The sequence below is a fragment of the Perca flavescens genome, chromosome 16 (assembly GCF_004354835.1).
Source record: "Perca flavescens isolate YP-PL-M2 chromosome 16, PFLA_1.0, whole genome shotgun sequence".
Classification (NCBI taxonomy): Eukaryota; Metazoa; Chordata; class Actinopteri; order Perciformes; family Percidae; genus Perca; species Perca flavescens.
Window position 1 is genome coordinate 6854231 of NC_041346.1, and position 21189 is coordinate 6875419.

At 41.9% G+C, this 21189-nt stretch overlaps 1 protein-coding gene across 3 annotated transcripts in view; it reads right to left on the reverse strand.

Moving 5' to 3' along the window:
- Positions 1–1292: 1292 nt before the first annotated feature.
- Positions 1293–21189, reverse strand: part of vldlr (very low density lipoprotein receptor) — a 60108-nt gene continuing 40211 nt past the window's right edge. Inside the window, exons 11-20 of one of the 3 annotated variants that reach the window (XM_028600988.1) lie at positions 20302–20473; positions 19155–19379; positions 18941–19059; positions 18247–18386; positions 15339–15480; positions 13041–13190; positions 7774–7833; positions 3747–3821; positions 3234–3403; positions 1293–2560 (exon numbers count right to left, since the gene is read on the reverse strand). In XM_028600988.1, coding sequence (XP_028456789.1) covers positions 2525–2560; positions 3234–3403; positions 3747–3821; positions 7774–7833; positions 13041–13190; positions 15339–15480; positions 18247–18386; positions 18941–19059; positions 19155–19379; positions 20302–20473 — 1289 coding nt within the window. In that variant the 3' untranslated portion in view covers positions 1293–2524. The remainder of the gene's footprint in view (positions 2561–3233; positions 3404–3746; positions 3822–7773; positions 7834–13040; positions 13191–15338; positions 15481–18246; positions 18387–18940; positions 19060–19154; positions 19380–20301; positions 20474–21189) is intronic. The other 2 variants (XM_028600990.1, XM_028600989.1) reach the window with 2 other exon arrangements.

Sequence of the window (21189 nt, forward strand, 5' to 3'; positions counted from 1 at the left end):
TTGCTTCGAAAGTCCAGGGCCAGCCCTTTTTCTGGGCTGGCCACCCGAAATCCCTGTATCAATGAGAACAGTTTGTGGAATTCTCTCATGCGGTGGTCTCCATGGCCAAATTAATGCTCGCAAACTAGCATTAAACAGAAGACAACAAAAAAAAAAAAAAAAAAAAAACTGTTGCATTTGCAAAGGCCCACAGCTTGGTGAAAGGATGGACAGTTGAAAAGTGGCAGAAGGTTGATTTTTCTGATTAATCGTCCATTGAACAGCATCCCAATTGCCGCAAATATTGCAGAAGACCTGTTGGAACCCGCATGGACCCAAGATTCACATAGAAAACAGTCAAGTTTGGTGGAGGGAAAAAAATCATGGTTGGGGGGGGGTTACATCCAGTATGGGGGCGTGCAAGAGATCTGCAGAGTGGAGGTCAAGGTGCTCCAGGATTGGCCAGCCCAGTCACCAGACATGAACATTATTGAGCATGTCTGGGGTAAGATGGAGGTGGAGGCTTGGAAGATGAAACCAAAGAATCCTGATGAACTCTGGGAGTCCTGCAAGACTGCCTTCTATTTTATTCCAGAGGACTTCATCAATAAGTTAGGAGTCATTGCAGAGACGTATGGATGGAATCCTCCAAGCTAGTTTTCTTTTTCCCCAAGGCACCGTGACTTTACATATGCTGAGGTTATTGTAACATGTTTGTGTATTCAAAATAAAGTAACTTCTACTGTACATTACTGTATTTTTTGTATGAGACAAGACTTTTGTCCAAGCCAAATCTGACATGTCCTAATTCAATTATAAAACTCAATGAATGATAAGACTATTTTGGTAGAATAAGCATAATCCAGAAGACTTTGCCTTTCATATAAGCCATTTCTGATTCCAATTTATCAACTACAAGTCAAGTTATAATTTGTTGTTCCTACAACTCCGATAAGCGACAAGACTTGTCAGGCACTGTAATATCTCAGCCACAAGAGCTCTTTTATGTACATTTTGCTGATAATACTTATGTTCTTTTATTTTAGGATTTTAAATGCAGGACTTTTAATTTTAGATTACTTCATAAAAAGGGAACCAATACAGCAAAGAACCGGTGTACTTCACCTATGAGAGCATTGTCATGTTGAAGTTGGAATTACTATTGTCTAAATATCACTGGATTCTGTGGAACCAAGGGGCCTAGACCATGAAAACAGTCCCAGACCAAAGCTACATGTTCTAGTTTGTAGACCGCGCTGTTCATAGTGGATCCTCTCATGCATTCTAGAAGAGACAGGACGATGTTTTGAACAATGTTGTGGACTAGGTTTTATTTCTCAAGTGGTCCAATCAGTTTCTTCACAGATACAGAGCTTTAGTTGTAATAGTATCCCCCTTACTGTACAAGGCTAGAAAAAGTTCACAGCAACAGCACACAAACATACAAAATAGTTTTACCAAATTGAGTTGCGTTTTTCTTCACGTTTTCAGCTTTTCTTTCTTGTTAAATACTTCTGATCTTTAACCCTGGTACGATGCCCAACCATAGCAAAAATGTATTTCAAGTCAAATGTATACAATTTTATTTACACGGAGGAACATTTGATCAAAGTGCATTGAAGAGAGTCCTGATTGACGGTCATGTCTGAGGGATGATGGGTAAATATTTACAATGTTTACAAATGCTGTCACCATAATTATGCTTACCCAGCTAATAATAATAATAATAATAATAATAATAATAATAATAATAATAATAATAATAATAATAATAATAACAACAACAACAACGCACTGGCTGAAAAAAAACTCTTGTAAGAATGCACTCCAGGAGGTACCATTGCAAAGAAAACACATTAAATAAAATTAGCAAATAAAAGAAATTTCATCTTAGATATTGCTGCCCAAAACATGATCGTACATAAATATTAACACATCTGAGCCTGTTGGATCAGAGGAGGCAAGACAAAGTTTGGTTTATAGTTTGCCCATGAACGCCTCACTTCCCGATGACCCTTGACCCCTCTGTACTCTGAATAATAATCTAAAGTCTCACGCTGTCTTTAACACACGTCGCGTCGGATACTGAGAGCTCCGATCCAGTTTTAAATCCTGTCCAGCAGAGTCGATCCGTTTGGATTGAAACGTACGCAGTCCTCTTGTCAGTTTGAACCCACAAAGCCCAGTAAGAGGTGATCAAATTGAGGAAATTCGCTGCGTTTCTTTCATCCCTTGTGAAAAGATGGCAGACTTCTTTAGAGGGGCAGGGGCAAAAGAAAAGAAAAGCTGTGGTCCGAAAATAATAAAGACCAAAAGGAAAAGAAATCCTGAACACTTTGGACGTACCAAGTGAAAACAGTTATGGACACATAATTCATTGTAGTATTCACATAATAACATTTCCTCAAGTCATCCTCTCTAAAGAGGCAATGACATAATGCACTTCAGAAGGCATGTGGTCGTACTGTAAGGGCTGCTGCTGCTGCTGCTGCTACGGACAACCGTCGGCATGGGAACAACGTGGCGCCAAGCAACGCTCCGGCAATCACGATAAATCGTCATCTGTGCTCACTATCGAAATCTGGAGACAGAGAGAGGGAGGGGGAGGAGAGAAAAAGATTTTATTTTGAGTTGAGTGAAGACTGAATGCAAGGAGAAACCACTAGCCTGGCTCTGGCCAACGTCAACACACCGCTACCAACACCTCCAACGTTCATTTAGCAACACGCCGCATCTCCTGGGTTACACATGCAAACAAAAAGGGAAATGTAAAAAAATGAGTTTCTCTGTGTTCAGTTTGCTGCAGCTGGAGACGGCAGAGGTGAGTGTCCCTCTCGTGGCTCTGGCCGGGTTTAGGTTAATCTCTTTAATCTGTGTACAGAGAGATGGGCTCTGTGGACGGCCCACAGTGCACCAAGGATTACTAAAGGCCACAAGGTCAGGGTGAGAGGAGAGCTCATTGACATTCAGTCTCCATCCCGTGTCAGGATGAAATTAATTTAAACTGCATGGCTGCTCAGAAACTCTACAGCACCAGATTTTTTATTTTTATTTTTTATCCTTTTATCATTTAAGAGGGCTCTCAGGGTGCCGTGTGTAGCACTTTGTGCATTCCAGTTCACATATTCTCTACTGAGAATTATTGATGGGAGACAAGTGCGTTTTGGGATGAGTACATCCAGCCTCTGGAGGTTGTTTGTCGACCATTCTTACCCATGATGCTCCATGCTCAGGTGGTTTGGTCGTTTACTCACTGCAGGGTAGGTGTGACCCACGTTGGCGCCGTGCCGGGTGATGTCGATGTTGAGGTCTTCTTCGGTGGTCTTCAGGTAGACGGGGTTGTCAAAGTTCATGCTCTTCTGGTTCCTCAGCTGCCAGTTTCTCCACATCAGGTAGCCGCCTGCCGCTGCCATCGCCAGCAGCACTGAGTGTGTGTGTGTGTGTGTGTGTGTGTGTGTGTGTGTGTGTGGGGGTCGGGGGAGACAAAGGGACAAACTGTCAGATCATCCAGTATCAGGGCAGGAGGGCAGATAGGCTGTACTTGTGCGTGTTTCTATGCAGCCCATTAAATATCTTCGGGGTAATATAGGTATGTGATAGTGGTGTTCGGAATACATGACCAGCACACACAGATACCCTTAAAACCCTGGCTTCCACAAATTACTGCATGAATGCACATATAGTATGATTAACTTTAGACAGATATTACTTATTTGAGGTAACCAAGCCATGGCCGATGGATGAGAGCGAGAGAGAGAGCTACGTACAGACAGGAAGTATGGCCCAGGCAGCAGCAGACCCTCTGGCTGTGGAGTTCACCTGGATGGATGTGCTCATGGCTTCTGAAAAAAAACAAAACCACAGGTCAACACTTTAAACCTCTACTTGTTTAGTTTGAGAATGCACACGCATTTCAACATGTTAAGGGAAGAAGGTTTAGTCACAAGTTTGACTGGCACATTGTCCTGAGAGGCAGGGAGGCCAGGGAGGAGAGTGGGGCTGGGCGGGTCAAGAAGACGGCTGGTTTGCGTGCTGGAGCATTACTATGACGGGCTGATCTAAAATGCCTCAAGGCAAGGGACGTCTCTATTGAGGGATACTGAGGGGCCACAATGATCGCAAACTAAGCGGATTCAAAATAAAATGCCAAATGTTAAAAAACAAAAACACTTTTTTCATTCTGGGAAAATGTCAGCTGCTGTAAATCTCATCTAAATTCATTTTCACATCCCGCCAGGTTGAAGTTGTGAATTTGACATTGGCTCCAAACTTAAACGTTGGTACAGCACTGTGTAAAGAAAAGGTTTTTTTTTTTTTTCCCTGGATCGTCGTCATCCTCCAGTCTCAGGGTGTTGATGCAGCAGGCTGCAGGGTTTTGGTGTCAGCGACGAGTGAGTGACATGAATGGCAAACAGCTTGGCTGAAATCAAGCTGAGACTTCAGGACAAATAAACGGTTTGTTAAGTTGGGTTCTTCCTGCCAGCTTGTCTGCTCTGCTGCCAAAAGGCTTGGCGACGTAATCGACATGCCCCTCAGCCAAGAAAAGGATCGAGACAAACAATGTCAACAATTAACTGTACAAATACACCATACATTCTACTTCCACAATGATTTAGGCATCCACCTGCTTACATAAGTTTTAAATATGGGTCTCTTCTCTAACCTTTTAACCATAGTATCAGGACTTGATTGGACACCCTGGTGGTCTTTGCCGAGTTCACAGACTTTGCATGTCTCACAGTAATACAACTATAACACTTTTTAACAAGAGCCATAGTGGAACTCTCGCTGATCCAGAATGGTTTTGGTGATTTGGGACACTTTCTTGTTGCTACCACTAGGTGCTGCTCCTGGGCTGCGCTTGCAGACAAACATCTGCCAGCACAGAGTTAGATGCTAAACTGTGGTTTGATATGCAGACAACCTTTCCTCACCAGCTCATCCTAAAGTAACTAAAGATCAAAACATGAAATGGTCAACACCCTGTGGAGATGCATCCTCCACAGCGTTCCATGTGTGGAGAGAAGAGAGCAGACAGCTTTTTCCAACATTCTGGCATGAACACAAAAACGAGGGTCCAACTAACTGAATAAAAGTCATGAGAACAAGTGCTATAATCCAACACAAACAAGATCTCATCAGCAAACTTTGTCTGTGCTCCTCGTGTTGCTGATTAAAGTCCCCGTTTCTATGTGGAACTCCTTCACCGACTGCATTTTTCAGAGGATTAGGGCAGAGTGAGCAAACACTTCATTCTAATCACATTTCGACCTTCTGAGGCAGAGGTTGATCAACATGCAGCTGAAGTCAAGCCAGAAATCTGACCTAAGACGGACACAAAGCCCATACGTGGGTTAGGCCCGACTAAATACCATGCACTAAAATCATTAATTAAAATGTGGTATCAGCCTCCCAGTTTAGATTCTGGTCTCACCTCAGGGGCTCAGCAGGTGTGATAAAAGCAAAAAAAGACCTGAAATGTACTGGATTCACAACATGGAATACAGAACTATACTGCGATCACAGCACACAGCCTGTGTTTGTTTTCTCTTTGGATTTAATCACAATTCATGTTTTAAAAAAAGGTATAGTGGAGGATTTTCTTTTCGGAGTGTCTATTTGCACCCCCGGTACGAATAGCCTCGGCCACACAGCTGAGCAATTTACACCCTGTGACGTAACAACAAAACGTTGCTTGCGTGCACCGAAATCATGGCGGACGTTCATCTCCCATGACCGCAGAAACTGGCATATTAACGTTTTGTCTCTAAAGTTTATAGCAATTGAATTTCTAGCAGAAAATGGATACTACAGTTGCGCTGTCTTCAGTGAAAGTACCTATTTTATTGTATACAGTATGGTTACCTAGCAACCGAGGCTTTAAGAAACCAAGTGGTAAACCGTTGTTCAACCTCCTGAAAGAACTGCTAGGTGAGTGGTTAGTACGCTTACCTATGGTATGGGAGTTAGGAGTTTGATTCCCCTGTGTGGTGAGCTTATTTTTTTAAATTTGGATTGGATAATTTGCATGCAATTGCGCAAGTCAGGACCCGCGAACAAGATTTTTTTTTCGTAGGATGGTAGGGGAAGTCATGAATATGCCTGCTCTGGTTGGGTTGGTTAGTTTTAGGCAAGAGAAGTGGGATTGTTATGGTTAAGGTAAGAATGTCAGGGCGATAATATTCCAAAAAGGTGTAATACATGAGTAGTATGAATAACTAAATATATGCCAAGGTACTGTAAATGCACAAGGGTGCAAATAGCATACATTGATATTTGTACCAGACAGGGTATTAATAGAACACATTGCTGTGTGCACCGGCAGGGTACGAATAGCATTCATTTCTAATTGCACTAGGGTACAAATAGCATACACTGCTAATTGTACCAGGGGTGCAAATAGCCTCACCCATTTCTAATTGCACTACGGTACAAATAGCATATACTGCTAATTGTACCAGGGGTGCAAATAGCCTCACCCTTTTCTTTTTCCGGGTGGATCATCAAGACTATTGGTCCTCCTAGTTGTCAATCATTCTGGTGATATGTTTACGTAAGGCCGTTGTACGTACACGTCCCTAGCTTTCAGGTGTATATGTGTGGTGAGCTTGAGCTACGGTTTCAGCCATTCATTGAAGCATTTGGGAAAATATTTCACACGCTGGCGTGCGCTAAAAGCACAGGTGGGGCTTCCCACTGATGCCTCAGTCGAGAAGTTTCTACTCCACAGGTAAAGTTTGGCTATTTGGAGAAATCCATTTAAAATCACTGCTAGTAAAAGTTGATGTAAGCTATGATTAGCGATGCTAGCCCTGGCACAAGTCACGCACTGCGCACACACGGTACACATCTCAATTTGTGAAAAAGTGCAAATCTTTTGGAAAGTAGGCTTGTATGATCCATGCCGACAGCAACTTGTAAACAGTGCACTCTCGTGCACACCTTTAATAGGCGTTCCCTCTCGGGAGCGGGAGTGTTGCGCATGTGCATTTTTTCATAAAGTACAGAGGGCGGTTCTTTTCTAAAATTCGGGAAAATCCTCCACAATACCTTTCATGTTTCCAAAGAGAAACATGTAGAAAGTAAGAAAGGAAACATTTGTGCAGTGAGATAAAGAAATTAAATCTCAAAACCCCATCATAAAACAAAAAAAAAAAAAAAAAAGGAAACTGTAGCCTCAAACAATCCGTTACTAGAAATCACACCAGTAAAGCAAGATTTCTTACAGCCATATGCAGCACTTTTGAGTTTTGGCTACTACAGTTCCATCATTCTTTGGGCAATGAAATCATGAAGTATAATGTTTAGTGGCGCCGTTTGTTGCCTAAATAATAGACCAGAAGACTGCTGGAATGGAATTACCGATTGAAAACCTCAGGCTACTTATTAGAAGTGCACCAAGGCCTATAAACACATCTGAATGTAACCGTCAACTAACACACAAGCACAGCCAGAAGCCATCATTAAAAGATAGGTTTGACAGGAAAAAGACATTCAACCCAGAAGGTTAAAAATCTCAATAAGGCACGGTGGACACAAGTGATTTTACAGTTTAATATAGGCAGTAGATTTAAGAAAGGAATGATTCAAGGGTAAATGTGGCAAAGAAAAAGGCAAATAAACTTCTAAGGCTGCAGCCAAAAACAATTAAAGACAGATGTCAGATGAAAAGCCCCTCCTGAATCCACAGTAAGGGAGGAAAACTGTAAATGTTATTTCATTTTTGAAAAAGCCCAACATGCTTTAGAGAGAGTCAGAGACGGCAGCGGTGCAGGCAACAGCCGATGGTTTTACCTGGGGGGGGCTGTATCAAGGCTTTTCCATCCTCCTTTGAGGGACCTTTGGTAGAATGTTCTGTCACAGAGAGGGCCAAGAGTCATCCTTTTGAAAACAAAAACCGGCTACAGAACTTGTCCCATTTTTGAACTGCACACACAAAAGTAGGCCTTCTTTGAAAATAGACCAGATCTCTGGAGACTAAACTTGTAAATAAACGCTTGATGAAAGCAGGATCCATTTTGTATAATTGGAAAGAAGCAATAACTGAGCCAAGAGACAAGACAAAACCAACAGTCATTGACACCATAGGCAGCATACACAAACCGCAGCAGTGTTACAGATTGACATGAAGACAACCCTTATGGTTCCTCGCCGTTAACAATCAAGCCAGATGTACACAAAAGCTGGAAAAGTAAGAGAACATTCCAAAAAAACAAAAAATGTGTAAAGCCACATCGCACAGTAAACTGTATTGATCACAACGCCTCTATCAGTTTCTGTACAACCACGACAGACGGCTGCAGCAACAATAAAATCCTTTCAGGCGAATCAATGCAGCGTTGATTAGCAGAGGCAGCGCAGTGAGGCTGTTTACTGTAAAATCTAAGGGCCGTTAGGTCTCCTGTGTAGGAGTTGGAAAGGCTTACTGCTACAGGTAAATACCTACTGACAACCAATACAACAGTAAGCACAGCCTGAACAGCCTAACAGTTTCCAAAACCTTCACCTACAGGACACTATTGTGCGTCATTGCACTCCTATAACATTGTCGGACGCACACTGGACTTTTAAAAAGACAAAAAAGATCAAAATTGATTTAGTAGAAGCAGTAATTGAACTCCTAACTTAACAGACTTCACTTGAAGCAATTTATCAGACTTCACCAGGTCCTCTGGAGCCACAATTTTTTATCCCCCCACACAGTAGTGCTCCCCTCAACTTCAATTTGAAGTTATTTTTTTATACCAACACTGAGAACTGACACCTTACACGGTGGTAAATTGATAGCACTGTCACCACACAGCAAGGGGTCCTTCTGTGTGGAGTTTGTAGGTTTGTCTTGTGCCTGCATGTTTCCTACCGGATGCTCGGTATGAATGCGTCCTTTTTGGGTCAGCCCTGTGATTGACTGGTGACGGAGGGCGTACCACCCAACGTCAGCGGGGATCAGCCAGCCAGCCCCCAACCTCAGATTGTCAGAAACACAATCCGACAATGACCATGTGAGACAAGGGCCAAGGTTTGAAGCCCTCTTTTCTCATTCTCCTCATAATCTATTTGTCATTTTTCATCTGTATAGCCTTTGAGAACAGACAGTCCAAAAAGTGTGTGCCGCTTTATTATACAATTCATCATATTAAGATTACAAAGCCAAGCAAAACATACAACATTCTCATAGGAAAAAACAGGGCGGCTGAGAGAGAGAGAGAGAGAGAGAGAGAGAGAGAGAGAGAGAGAGAGAGAGAGAGAGAGAGAGAGAGAGAGAGAGAGAGAGAGAGAGAGAGAGAGACTTTGTTGAGAAACAGTGAAAAATAACACGGGATACCAGACTGCTGAAAGCTAAAACTAAATAAAGCAAATAAGGATAGGAAATTATTTGTATTTGATTAGCATTTTTGAGTCAGAATTGAGCTTTAAGATATGGACAAAACCTCACTGTGAAACCCTTAATCTAAAACTATAGATAGGTCAGAGTAATGATGAATAATAAAAACAAACTGGAGTCCCAACAGCATCCTGTATTTCAGCCTGAGATGGTTTAGCCTGAAGTAAAACACTCTGCAGTTGCCTCTAAAGGCTGTTATATAAATCCCTCACTGGTAGTTTCAGGTTCAACCCTGAAGTGAACGCATTGCTTATTACTTTCTTTTACTAACAAGATTAGAGCCAGTCAAAGCTGCAATTGCACAATGCATTACAGTTCTATTTGTTTCAGCTGCAATGGCTGTAAAATGGGATAAATATGTTAGCTTGAGGTTTAGTAAAGAGCTGAGAGTCTTTTGGCTACAGCCCAACTCGGAGGAAGGTGGAGGAGCATTCAGCAAGTGACAGGCATTCCCTCTTTAACCTCTCCCACACTATTCTCACATGTAAACACTAACGCACACACGCACGCGGATTGAAACAAGTTTGCATTAATCCAAATGCTCAGAAACAACCTGGAACCATGCACTCGCACACAGAAGAGACACACAAGCTGCATGAAATTATGCAGAGGAAAAAGAAAAAAAACAAAACACAGTCTGGGTGGTACATTCAGTCATCCCAGCGGCTGTAAAGAGCCTGGAGGCCGCTCCAGATTCCCAAACAGGCCATAAGGAGGCGGGTCAGGCTGCACGGACGTTTGCTATATAAAAGGCCATTACATTTCTGTAGACGAGGCAGGCTGTAAAACCTGATACAGAGCTGGCAGACTTTTATTGGCGTACAGAGTTCATCTCATCCTACCACCCTTACTGTATCTGGGAAATTTTCAACGATTCAAATAGAACTGGTTGTTGTGGTAAAATAAAAATGGAGATTTGGGAAATTGCATTAAACCACTGGTCACATAGACTGAACAAACCAGGTCAAACTAAAGCATCAGTTAACTGTACAGCTTTACTTTATAATTCAGGACAAAAGGGACAAAGAGGTGGGCGGTTTGTTTTTTCTCAGTAAAACCTTGGCTACTGCAAAATAAGCCCCAGGTTATAAATAGTTGTAATGATACTTTAAATACAGTAAGTACCGTCAGAATTTTCCCTGTACATCAGGATAGTCCAAATTAATTTACAATAGAGGAACTCTGAAGTTACCTATTCCACCAATATACAACATGAGCCAGACAAACCCATTTGAAGCAGATATAAATGGAGCAGGAAAAATAAAATAAAATAAAAAGACAAGCGGTCAAGAAACTCAGGAAACAGACGCTCCGTTCTCACTTGGAAATCAAGGAAAGTAAAGAACAGAAGTCTTAAAGAAAAGTGAACAGGCTAACTAGGCAGACTTTCATTCAGGAGGGCAGGAGGACGGAGCAGAGAGTTGCTTGGGAGATGTTCCAGTACTTTGTGTGCACCAGCGTCTCGGTCTAAAGTTTGAGTCCAATTAGGAGAGTATGTGCACAGAATTCAGCTGTCAGGTTCCTATCCGATGCTGCTTGAGTATGAAAAGGCTAATCTGTGGGAGCGCAGAAAGGAGCTGGGCTGCTAAAGACAAAAACAACTGGAACAGAGTAGATTGGGGGGGGGGGGCAGCATTTCCCCAACAACCTTTTCACAGGAAAGAAAAAGAGACTGATGGAGGGCCGAGTTGCAGTTTGGTGCAAAAATAATGGCAAAGACATGTCCGCAAATATTAAAAAATTTGAAATTATTTGCACTTCTCAAGCTGAAACGAAAAAGAGAGTCAAACAGCTTGAGGATAAGTGCAAATAATTTCTTCAGTTTAAACATTTTCAATATTTGCGGACATGTCTTTAATTTTGACATGTTGAGCTCCCCTAAGGGTTCATTCTTGGCAACAAAGATTTACATGACATTTCCTATGGACTATGATCCAAGTGGATTAAATGCATTGACTGGATGGGCCAACATTTTATCCAGTTAATCAGGATAACACTGAAATAATTGGTTTTGCTGCCAAAGAGGACACCTCCGTCGTTACACTGTACTTTTGGTCTGGGGTTGTTTTTCATGGTTTGGGCTCAGCCACTTATGTTCAGTGGAAGGAAATCTTAAGGCTACTGTATGCAACTATAATTTTGGATAAAAGTGTACTTCTAACTTTGTGACCTAAGTTTGGGGAAGGCCCTTTCCCGTTTCAACATGACACTGAACACAAAGCCAGGTCCATTTAGAAATGGTTTTCTCCCAGTTTGGTGTGGGAGAACTTGACTATCCTGCACAGAGCCCTGACCTCAATCATCCAACACCTTTGGGATGACCTGGAGAGCCGACTGTGAGCCAGGCCAGCTACAGGGAGCAAGGCCTCAAGAAGGATCAATCTCGGGAACCCACACAACTCAGCTGTCAGGATGAGACCACAAAGACACTTTCAAACAAAGAGCTGCAGCTGAGATGTGCAGCAGCACGGTGTTGAGACTTGCAAAAGAGACCGGGAAAAAAATAAATAAAAAAAACTGGATCAAAACACTAACTGACTCAGCTACTGTTCAGCTGTCAGACTACTAACACAAACAGACAGCTGGGTTTGCGGCTGGCATGGATACAGATAGTCAAGACTCACAGAGGGAACACTAACACCAAGGAAACATGCTTGAGTGGCTGAGAAGCAGAGGAAAAAGGGAGGGAGTGACAAAACGCTTTAAAAGCCAGTTCCACCCAAAGAATTAAGATGAATTAATTTGGTTTCTTAGAATTGATTCGGTTTTGGGGGATCCCCTGTGAAAGCCCATCTCTCTTTAGCCTTTTCTTTTTAATCAATTCTTTAAGAAGAGGCCCATTTGAGGCAGGCAGCACAGTAAAGGGAAGATGAAGCAAGGAGGAATGCACAGGATGTCTAGCAATTAAAATGCACATAAACACGATTGCCAGCTACAGGTTTACCATCCGTTTGGTGGTTTAACCCGACCCATTTGTGTAAAAATATGTCCAGATTTGTCCCTATATACGGTCATAATTCTCTATGGATTATTAAGGTTTCAGCTAAAAATAGCCAAACAAGCAAGATGACCCCAGATCCACAGAAGAACATGAAGTAGTGTATACTGAATGATTCCAATATCTATTTGAACTGCCTCCATTTTAAAGCTAGGAGGAAAGATAACACTATCATGTGGGGAAAAAAAATAAAAAGACTACCTAATGCTACCATTGGTACCATCCATGTCAATTTCTTTCTGGTCAACAGATACTCACTGACTGTAAAGTCTGCAGAGTTGCACTTCATTTTGTTGGCTGCGGTAGTGTGTTTGTTCAATAAAAAAAAATTTATAAAAAAAAAAAAAAGTACATTTAATTCTTATTTGGGGTCAATTCTTAATGTAAACATTACTATACTTTTAATAATGTTAAAAGGACTCTTTGTAAAAAATTACAGCATTAGTTCTCTGGGAATCTTATTTATATCCAAGAAAGAATGTATTGTAAATAAAACATGCCTAACTAAATCAATTTGGGAAATCAGTGGTGATAACCAAAATTAATGGGATGAGAAATTATGTACTGAAAATTGTAGCTTGCACGTTGCAAATGTGTGCTCCTGGTTCAGGTGTAAACATGACATTAATACATGCAAGTAAATAAAATCGGTTTCACCACTGTGGTGCTGTGACTCACCAGGTCTGCAGCGTAAGCCGTCAGCAGCCAGCTCCTGTCCCTCTGGACACACACAGGTGTATTTGGGGGAGTGTTTGTTGATTTGCGGCGCAGGCAGACACATGTAGCTACAGCCTCCGTTTGCACCTTTCTCTGCACACCAGTTAGGACCTGCACACAAGAGTCAGTAGCTCTCAGTACTTTGACAAACATATGGAAAATGGGCGATCCAAGTTGTAGCACAGAAATCCTTCATCCCATCTAACTATAAATAAAGGTGTGTGTGTGTGTGTGTGTGTGTGTGTGTGTGTGTGTGTGTGTGTGTGTGTGTGTGTGTGTGTGTGTGTGTGTGTGTGTGTGTGTGTGTGTACACCACAGCGGGGGCAGGGAGCTACATCCCCCTAGAAGGCTCATCGGTGGCAGTTCACCAGCTCTGCTATGAACCCCGGTCTCCTGGCTGAAAGTTCTGAGTTGTTGGACCCATCCACCAACCCAACCTGCCTCCTTACGCCGCCTTCACACTGGCACTTGAAATCAGCTCCGTAATACGCAACGCGCCCCCAGTGTACGTCGTATTACACAGTTGAAAGCGTCGGAAGAAGATGGCAGAGAGACTAGAACTATTAATTCAGTCAGTGTCCGAATGTCCAATTCTCTATGACCTCTGGCTGCTGGGTGGAGAGAAGTTGCCCAGGATGTTGATACGTCAGGTCGGTTAAATGGGATATAGCGGTATAATGTCAATAGTTCGATGTCTGTTGCTAACCAACTTAGCCATAGCAAGTATCCTATGCATTGTTTCTGAACCGAAGAACTTTTCTTATACTCCAAAATGAAATCGATTACACAACAACATAGTAATTTTTTAAAAGTTAATTCAAATTTGTTTCAGTACCATAGCAACGCTAACTTCTGCTCAGATTGTCTGATAGGAACCGTCTGTTGCCCGTCGTAAGAGTTCAAATTTAAACGCATCATGATGACCAACGGACACGATTCATTTCACGCCGCAATTCGCATGGGGTCTGCGAATCTCCATAGGAAATAAATGACTTCCGGTCGTTTCACAGCCGTATGTGTATGAAGGCGGCGTCACATCTAGATTTCGGTCTCCCCTTGAGTATTGTAGATCTGGTTGTATTATTTTTCACATGAAAGAGGCAAAGAAAGTGGCTGGTAGATTGTGGAATCCACCAGCCACAGTAGCAGGTGAACAAAAAAATTTTTATTTCTATCCCTGCTACCTGGATGTGGGACGGCTGGATGAAAAGGAAAAAAAAAAAAAAAAAAAGGACATGCCTAATCAATAGATGAGCCTGTACATGTAGTTAAATAGCACACATTACTGTACATTGCTGAGTACAGCAGTTGTCGGCGGTTACATCAGCTATCTGGCTATGAATAGTGTGCGAGGGGCTGCGTGTGTTTTTGCTTCGATAGGAGATTAATGCAGTGCTATAGAGATGGAGAGGGTCGATGTGCTGATAGCCCATCAGCCATAACAAAAAGATGCAGACGCTGTCGGGCGGCAGACTTGCCGGTTATCGTATGCCTAAAATGCCCGGAGGTGCTAGTGTTAAGTCAGTGCTGAACAGGCTAATCTCTCACAATGCACGATAACGTCTTCGCCAACCTCTTTTGCTTGTCACGTATTGGTTGACACATACACAAAAACATTTTAAATCCGGGCAGTCAGACCGACATGCAGGACTTTACCACACGCTGTTGCTATCCAAAATTAAAGAAAAACAAAGTGAAACAAGAAGATTTCAATGGCAGAGGAAAGAGCTCAAAATTGAAATGTGTAACAAAGAACCCGGGTTTGAAATTTAACTTTAACCTTGGAAACAGCAGATTCACAATTAAAAAGTCCACTTACTAGCTTGTGTTCAATCGTATCACACAGCCTTTTGCTCAGTTGGTATGAAATTGCAAATGCTAAAACTCAAGAGCTTAAAAGTTGAACTTTCAAGTTTAAATCAGCAAAATCCAACTGATAGCTAGAGGACAACATTATTTTGTTAAAAAGCAAAAAACTATTTGCCCTTTCCTTCCATAAATCAGTGGCTAGTAGACCTGTGTAAATTATGACTATAATTACAGTCATTTCTGATTAACTCTCTCCATTAACCTTCATTAAGTAACTGCAGCTACTGTTAAAAAAAAGTCCGCAACATCTTTTATAACTTGAGGTTGCGGTGATGTCACTTAGCCTACAGGAATGATGAATAGGATTTTCTGGCTCAAAAAACATTCCACAACAACGTCCATCCTTTCCTCTCGCCTCTCTGCTCGCTTCCCGTCCCAGCAGCTTCTTACCCGACAGCTGGATCAGCTCATGGTACACTATGATGTCCTGGGGGTCATTCAGGTTGCTGGCCAGCGTCACCACGTCCGAGCCTGAGAACTTGTTTGCGCCAAAGATGGCTTGTTTTTCACCATCTGTCCAGAAGACTCTATCCTGGAGAGAGGACAGAAAAAAAAAATACAGCTTACATTCCCATTAATAGCTAAAAGCTTGTGTAACTACAATGCTGAAGCCGTCTCTATAGAAAAAAAAAATAACCGACAAGGCTAAAGTGCACTAGGGCTGTCCCCTCTAAATTAGTTGAGTAATTGGCCATTTTGGTCTTAAGTCAACTAAGATTTATTTTGTCAGTGGTATTTATTATATTATGCAAATACAATATAATCAAATCTTTCTTCAGTAATAAATCCTTTCAAAGACATTGATCTTACACTACCTCACATAGCCTTTTTCCCTGCAAATTATATTTCCTATCTGAACAACAGAGTGAGGAGGAGATTGAGCAGAGGTTCACCAATATTGGCTTTTTAAAAAAAATGTTCGTGGAGTTAAATGGGGATGGAAAGACTACATCACAAATTCAGCCAACTGTGTGCCAGGACCATGTGTGTGTTGTTCCTGCACTTCACACGTTGCAGAGACCGCTGTCTGTCAAATCAACGTCTCCACTTGGATTTTCTACCGATTTAGATTGCGCTCTGTTTTGGTCTCTTCAGCCTTGGTGGCTTTAATTGCTCACATTAACACGTTAATCCTGTTCTTCTCAGGTTTATCCCCAAAAACACGGAACGTCCTGTGCAGCAGAAGATTTTTCCCATGAAGCACCTCCGATGCTGCATGTGATGAGAGCACTGAACCTTAAACGCTTCATGGACTGATTAGTTAGATCACACTTCTATCATCTGGAAAAAGTAAGACGCAAAAATGGCTTTAAAAGTTTCTAATTGTTACAACCGTATACAGTTAGTAACATTGTGCACTACAGAGTGTTCAGACATGAGCTGCATGTTAAGCACAAGCGTCTGCATGTGAATAAATGTCATCTGTCTGAGTGAGAGCGAGTTAGCAGTTGAGTGAGTGGGTGTAGGTGAGAGAGACAGCGAGAGAGCCACATGTCCACGATTCTATAATCCACATGGATTACATGCAAGAAAGACCTATACATGCATATACTATATGAAGAGTACAGATTTTAACCAGCAGATATCATTGTTGATACTTGATATTAGAAAACTAGTTTTCAGATACAAGGCGTGATCCACTAGCCTGGATGCCAGCCAAACTTAGCCCCGCCCACAACATTTGAGGTCGGGAAGTTCAGTCTGGACTTGATCCCTTGTGGAGCAACTATGCTCAAACCAGAGCTGTTTGGACCAATCAAATTGTCAGGGCGGGCTTTATACGATGACCGACAGATGATCAACAGAGCGCTTGGCTTGAATTCGTTTACAACAAAGATGGCTGCTGTTGGAGAATTGCAATGAGTAGATTCCGCCACCGCGTCAGTTATAGAAAACAGACAGCACATTCATTTTAAAAGAGGAACATAGAACCGCGATCAAGGCATTTGTCGATCGGAAAGATGTTTTTGCAGTCCTTCCTACGGGAGTCGGCAAAAGTTTAATTTATCAGATGTCACATACTCCGTTGCTCCGATTGGTTGTAGGTCTATCCAATTGAGTGCAGAGGCATTTTCTTACCTTGTTCAGTTGAAACACACCCCATTATAACAGCCCAATGGAGCAGCATCAGACTCCTATTCTGATTAGACTCTGAGTAGGACGACATCAGGCTAGCGATCCACCAAGTGTATCTGCTTTCCATGAATTAATCCCCTCACTAGAAAACAGCTTACATAAACTAAGCTTACATGCTTTAACTAGCTGTGTGCTCACTAGAAGAATGCAAATTGCAAGCTATTCTTAATGTTCTAAATTTTCCATCAACGTAGATTGATCACAGCAGCCAGAAAGAAGCACATATTGGACGAGTAAATGCAGACAACACCACTGGCAACCCACCCACAACTGATTATTGTCACATTTGCAAGGCAGCCAGCAAAATACACTGCCAAAAAGTTTGCCGTGCTTAATTATACTGCAATCTCTACAGAGAAGTCAGAGATACGAACGGAAAACAACATTTTGGATTAAAAGGGGGAGGACTGTAAACATTCAAAGTGAGCTTTGAATCTGCACAAAAATGTAGCTTAGCCCTGATTCAGGACCGGTCATGGGACTAGCGACATAGAATGATGGTCCTCAGGGCTACTGTTTATTAGTTTTGTTTTACATATGTTGAGGGTCCTGATTCCTGTCGTAAGAAACGAATACAATAATTATATTGATCAGAAGACAATTAGACAGCCCCTTGTCTATATTGACGAAGATTCATTTGTTGTTCCGTTGACGCCGGATGTCCCTCATTTTCGTCCGGATGTCCATCACCTTCTGCTTTCTTTGTGTTGGAATTCTAACCTCCGGTGGATTTCTGAGGACTATGGTTAACTGCTCCTCAGATCTCTGCAGGATAAATCCAGACCGCTAGCTAGACTATCTGTCCAAACGGAGTTTTCTGTTGCACGACTTAAAACTTTAGAAAGTATACATGTTCTGTCCAGCGCTTAGACCAGCCCAAGACTATTGGGATTGGTTTAAAGAAATGCCAATAAAACAGAGCTCGTTTTTCTCCGCAGTGCTGCGGAGGAAGGTCGGTTGCAATGCGAGACTAGACAACCCCTAAACGATTTTATCCCCAGACTGTCAAACTGACCCAGACTGCGGTTTCTGTCCAACTTGTTTCAATGAGCCAAGACTAAATGACAATCATAACCTGTGTGCCACCTTTAGTTGGTCAGAAAATAAAATATAAAAAAATGAAGAGTTGTGTGTGAAAATGAGACTATAACGGCAGCTGTACCTCAAAAACCGTGAGAGCAAAGGGATGAGCCAGGTAGTCCAGAGACTGGAGTACTTTCTTCCGGTTGTCTCCGTTCAGGTCAACACTACAGAGCATGTGCAGCTTAGAGTCAACCCAGTACAACCGGCCTTTGATCAGATCTGGGGGAGAAGAAACAGGAGAGGATGAGAAGAGGTGAGAAATTGGAGATGGAAGAAATAACAGAAGAATGGATAATAAATGGGAGAAAAGAAACAAAGGAAAGGAGTGATACAAGGGAGAATAACAAAAGTGTTGACAGAAGAAATGAGAACAGGGAGTTAAGGAATAGGGGGATGAAAGAATGCAGAAGAGTACAGAAAGAAGATGAGGCATGGCAGGATGAGACAAGGAGAGAAAAGACATTGAAATCAATACAAAATGTCATTAAGGAAAAATCGATGGCTTTTCTACAGTGTGGGGGATGCAAACACAGGAAGAGAAAAAAAGACCGAACAAAGGAGAGCATTTCATTATAAAATATGATCTGGTCAGGTGTTGAATAAAAAGAAAAGAATTCAATTTATTTCAGGAGCAGAGTTATTTTAATAACCTATGGCACAACATTTAATTGGCAGATTAAATGTAAACACTAACAAAATGAGTTTGTGTATAAGCTGAAAGACAAGAAGAAGAAAAAACTAAACGGAGTGTGCGCGTGTGTGCGAGATCCTACCCAGGGAGATTCCATTAGGCCACTGGATATCAGTCGCCACCAGAACCTGTCGGTCCACTCCGTTCATACCAGATTTCTCAATCTTTGCTGGCTCGCCCCAGTCAGACCAGTACAGGAACCTACAGGACCAACACACAGACAGACCTGTAAATGTACATTGTCAAATGGAAATTAAAGGTTTTCACCTGAAATCAAAAACAAGCTTTCCACCCACCCAGACAGCGGATCTACTGCGATGGATGCCGGTTCTTTGAGGCCTCTGTTGAACAGAACTTTCTGCTTGGTTCCGTTGAAGTTGGCTACAGAAATGGTTTTGGTCCCGAGATCAGACCAGTACAAGTGCTTATAGATCCAGTCCACGGCGATTCCCACAGGAGTCTGGATGTTCTGTATCACTTTGCTGTGGATGCCGACTTCCCCTCGTTTGTCCAGCACAGTGCTGAGGAGGAGAAAAAAATAAAAATAAAAAGCAGACCATGTCACTAAAATTTTTGATTCATATCATCCATCAAGACTGACAATTAAACATGAATCAGTTGAATCTTCACATGGCCACATTAGTTTAAATAACATTTTTCAGAAAGAAATGCAGGGCAAAGTCTTAACCAATCGTGCCTCAAAAAGTCTAATATAAAAAAAGCCTGATATAAAAAAAGTTGGATATGTCTAACTTTGCTATCACAACAAGTTCCTTTAAATCTCAGGAAAATATGGATGCCTTACTTCAGGCAAAGTTAGTGGTTCAGATAACTCTACCAAAACTTGAGCTTAATGCTAACATCTTGGTTTAAAACATTAGCATGCTAACATTTGCTAATCAGCACTAAACAGAGTCCAGCTGAGGATGATTGAAATGTCATTAGTTTTGCAGGTATTTGGCAAATTAAAATGACCTGATTATGGCACTAGATGAAAAGTCAGGGGGATTACCAAAGTGATTACAATTCCTCCTGAGGGGGCCACGGATGTGTGTACCAAATTTCATGACAAGCTCTAAAATATGTTGAGACCTGCTGGTGGCATTACAGGAAATGTCAGGGGATCACCAAGACCAGTAGGAATCTCTCTCTCTGCAGACAATGGATTTAAAAATAGCATCTTAATCCATCCAGTAGACAGACACCAAGGTTAGATGCACTTTGAAAGAATGATCACAGTTGTTTTGGAGTTGCTCAGGAGGTAACAGTTCTTTATACTGACAATTATGGGTCACTGCTTTCATGCAGCCACCATGTTTCTATCATGTTAGAAAACGTGAAACTCTACTTGAATGAAAAAGTGGAATCGTCGTATTGAAACGTCAAATCAGATGAGACTCTGTTAGTGGTGTTCCTTCACATGCTTCTGTGTGGTGTGTGTACCTATAAATGGCCCTCTGGCCCACGTCAGCCCAGAAGATCATCTGCTGGTTATAGTCGGCATCCAGAGCCACTGTGTTCCTCTGCTGCTCCACAATCTGAGTGTACTCCTTCCTCTCCAGACCCAGGCGACGGATGTCCCGGCGGTTGGTGAAGATCAGGGAGGGCTCCTTACCTGAGGACAGGGAAGGCTTGGTTTACAGCTCAAGTCTTCATACTGTACCTCAGGTTGCTCTCTTCCACCTGCTGATGCTGGATCATTTCAAAACCTTTTAAAAACATCTCTAAATAAAAAAAGCTTTTATCAAATGGTCAACACTTAGTTAAAGAGTGTGGGCTCTTCTTTTTGGAGTCTTCATGTCACTCAGAATCTGAACAGAGCAACCCAATGTCTGAATATTAATATAGTGTGATAGAAGAGAAATTATGTTTTAAATACCGTTTATAGGATTGGATCAAGGACAAATCAATAGGAAAAAAACTACTTTCATGCTCAAGGATACAATGATGGTCTTTGTCAACGGGCAACACAATAAAGTCCTTTTACTGCAGAAACAATCAGACTGCATGTGATCACCAGACTAGAGAATGGCATCCCCACCTCGAGCCTCTCTGATGATATTTGAATGGTTATCATATATTGATAACTTTTTTCCATTACTCAAATTCGTTAATAAAATGCTAATGACTTTACCTATGCAGGTCCTTTAATACTTTTCCACATTTTATTTTATTACAACCTAGAAACCCTTATCTTAGGAGATCTTTAAGAGACATAAAATCAGGTCAGCCTATGTTCTTAATGAGACCAGTGGGGTATCCAAGAAAAGGATATCGTTCTTTGAAATCTGAATTTTGGCAGATTCAGAAAATCTGGATTTTCATTTCAAG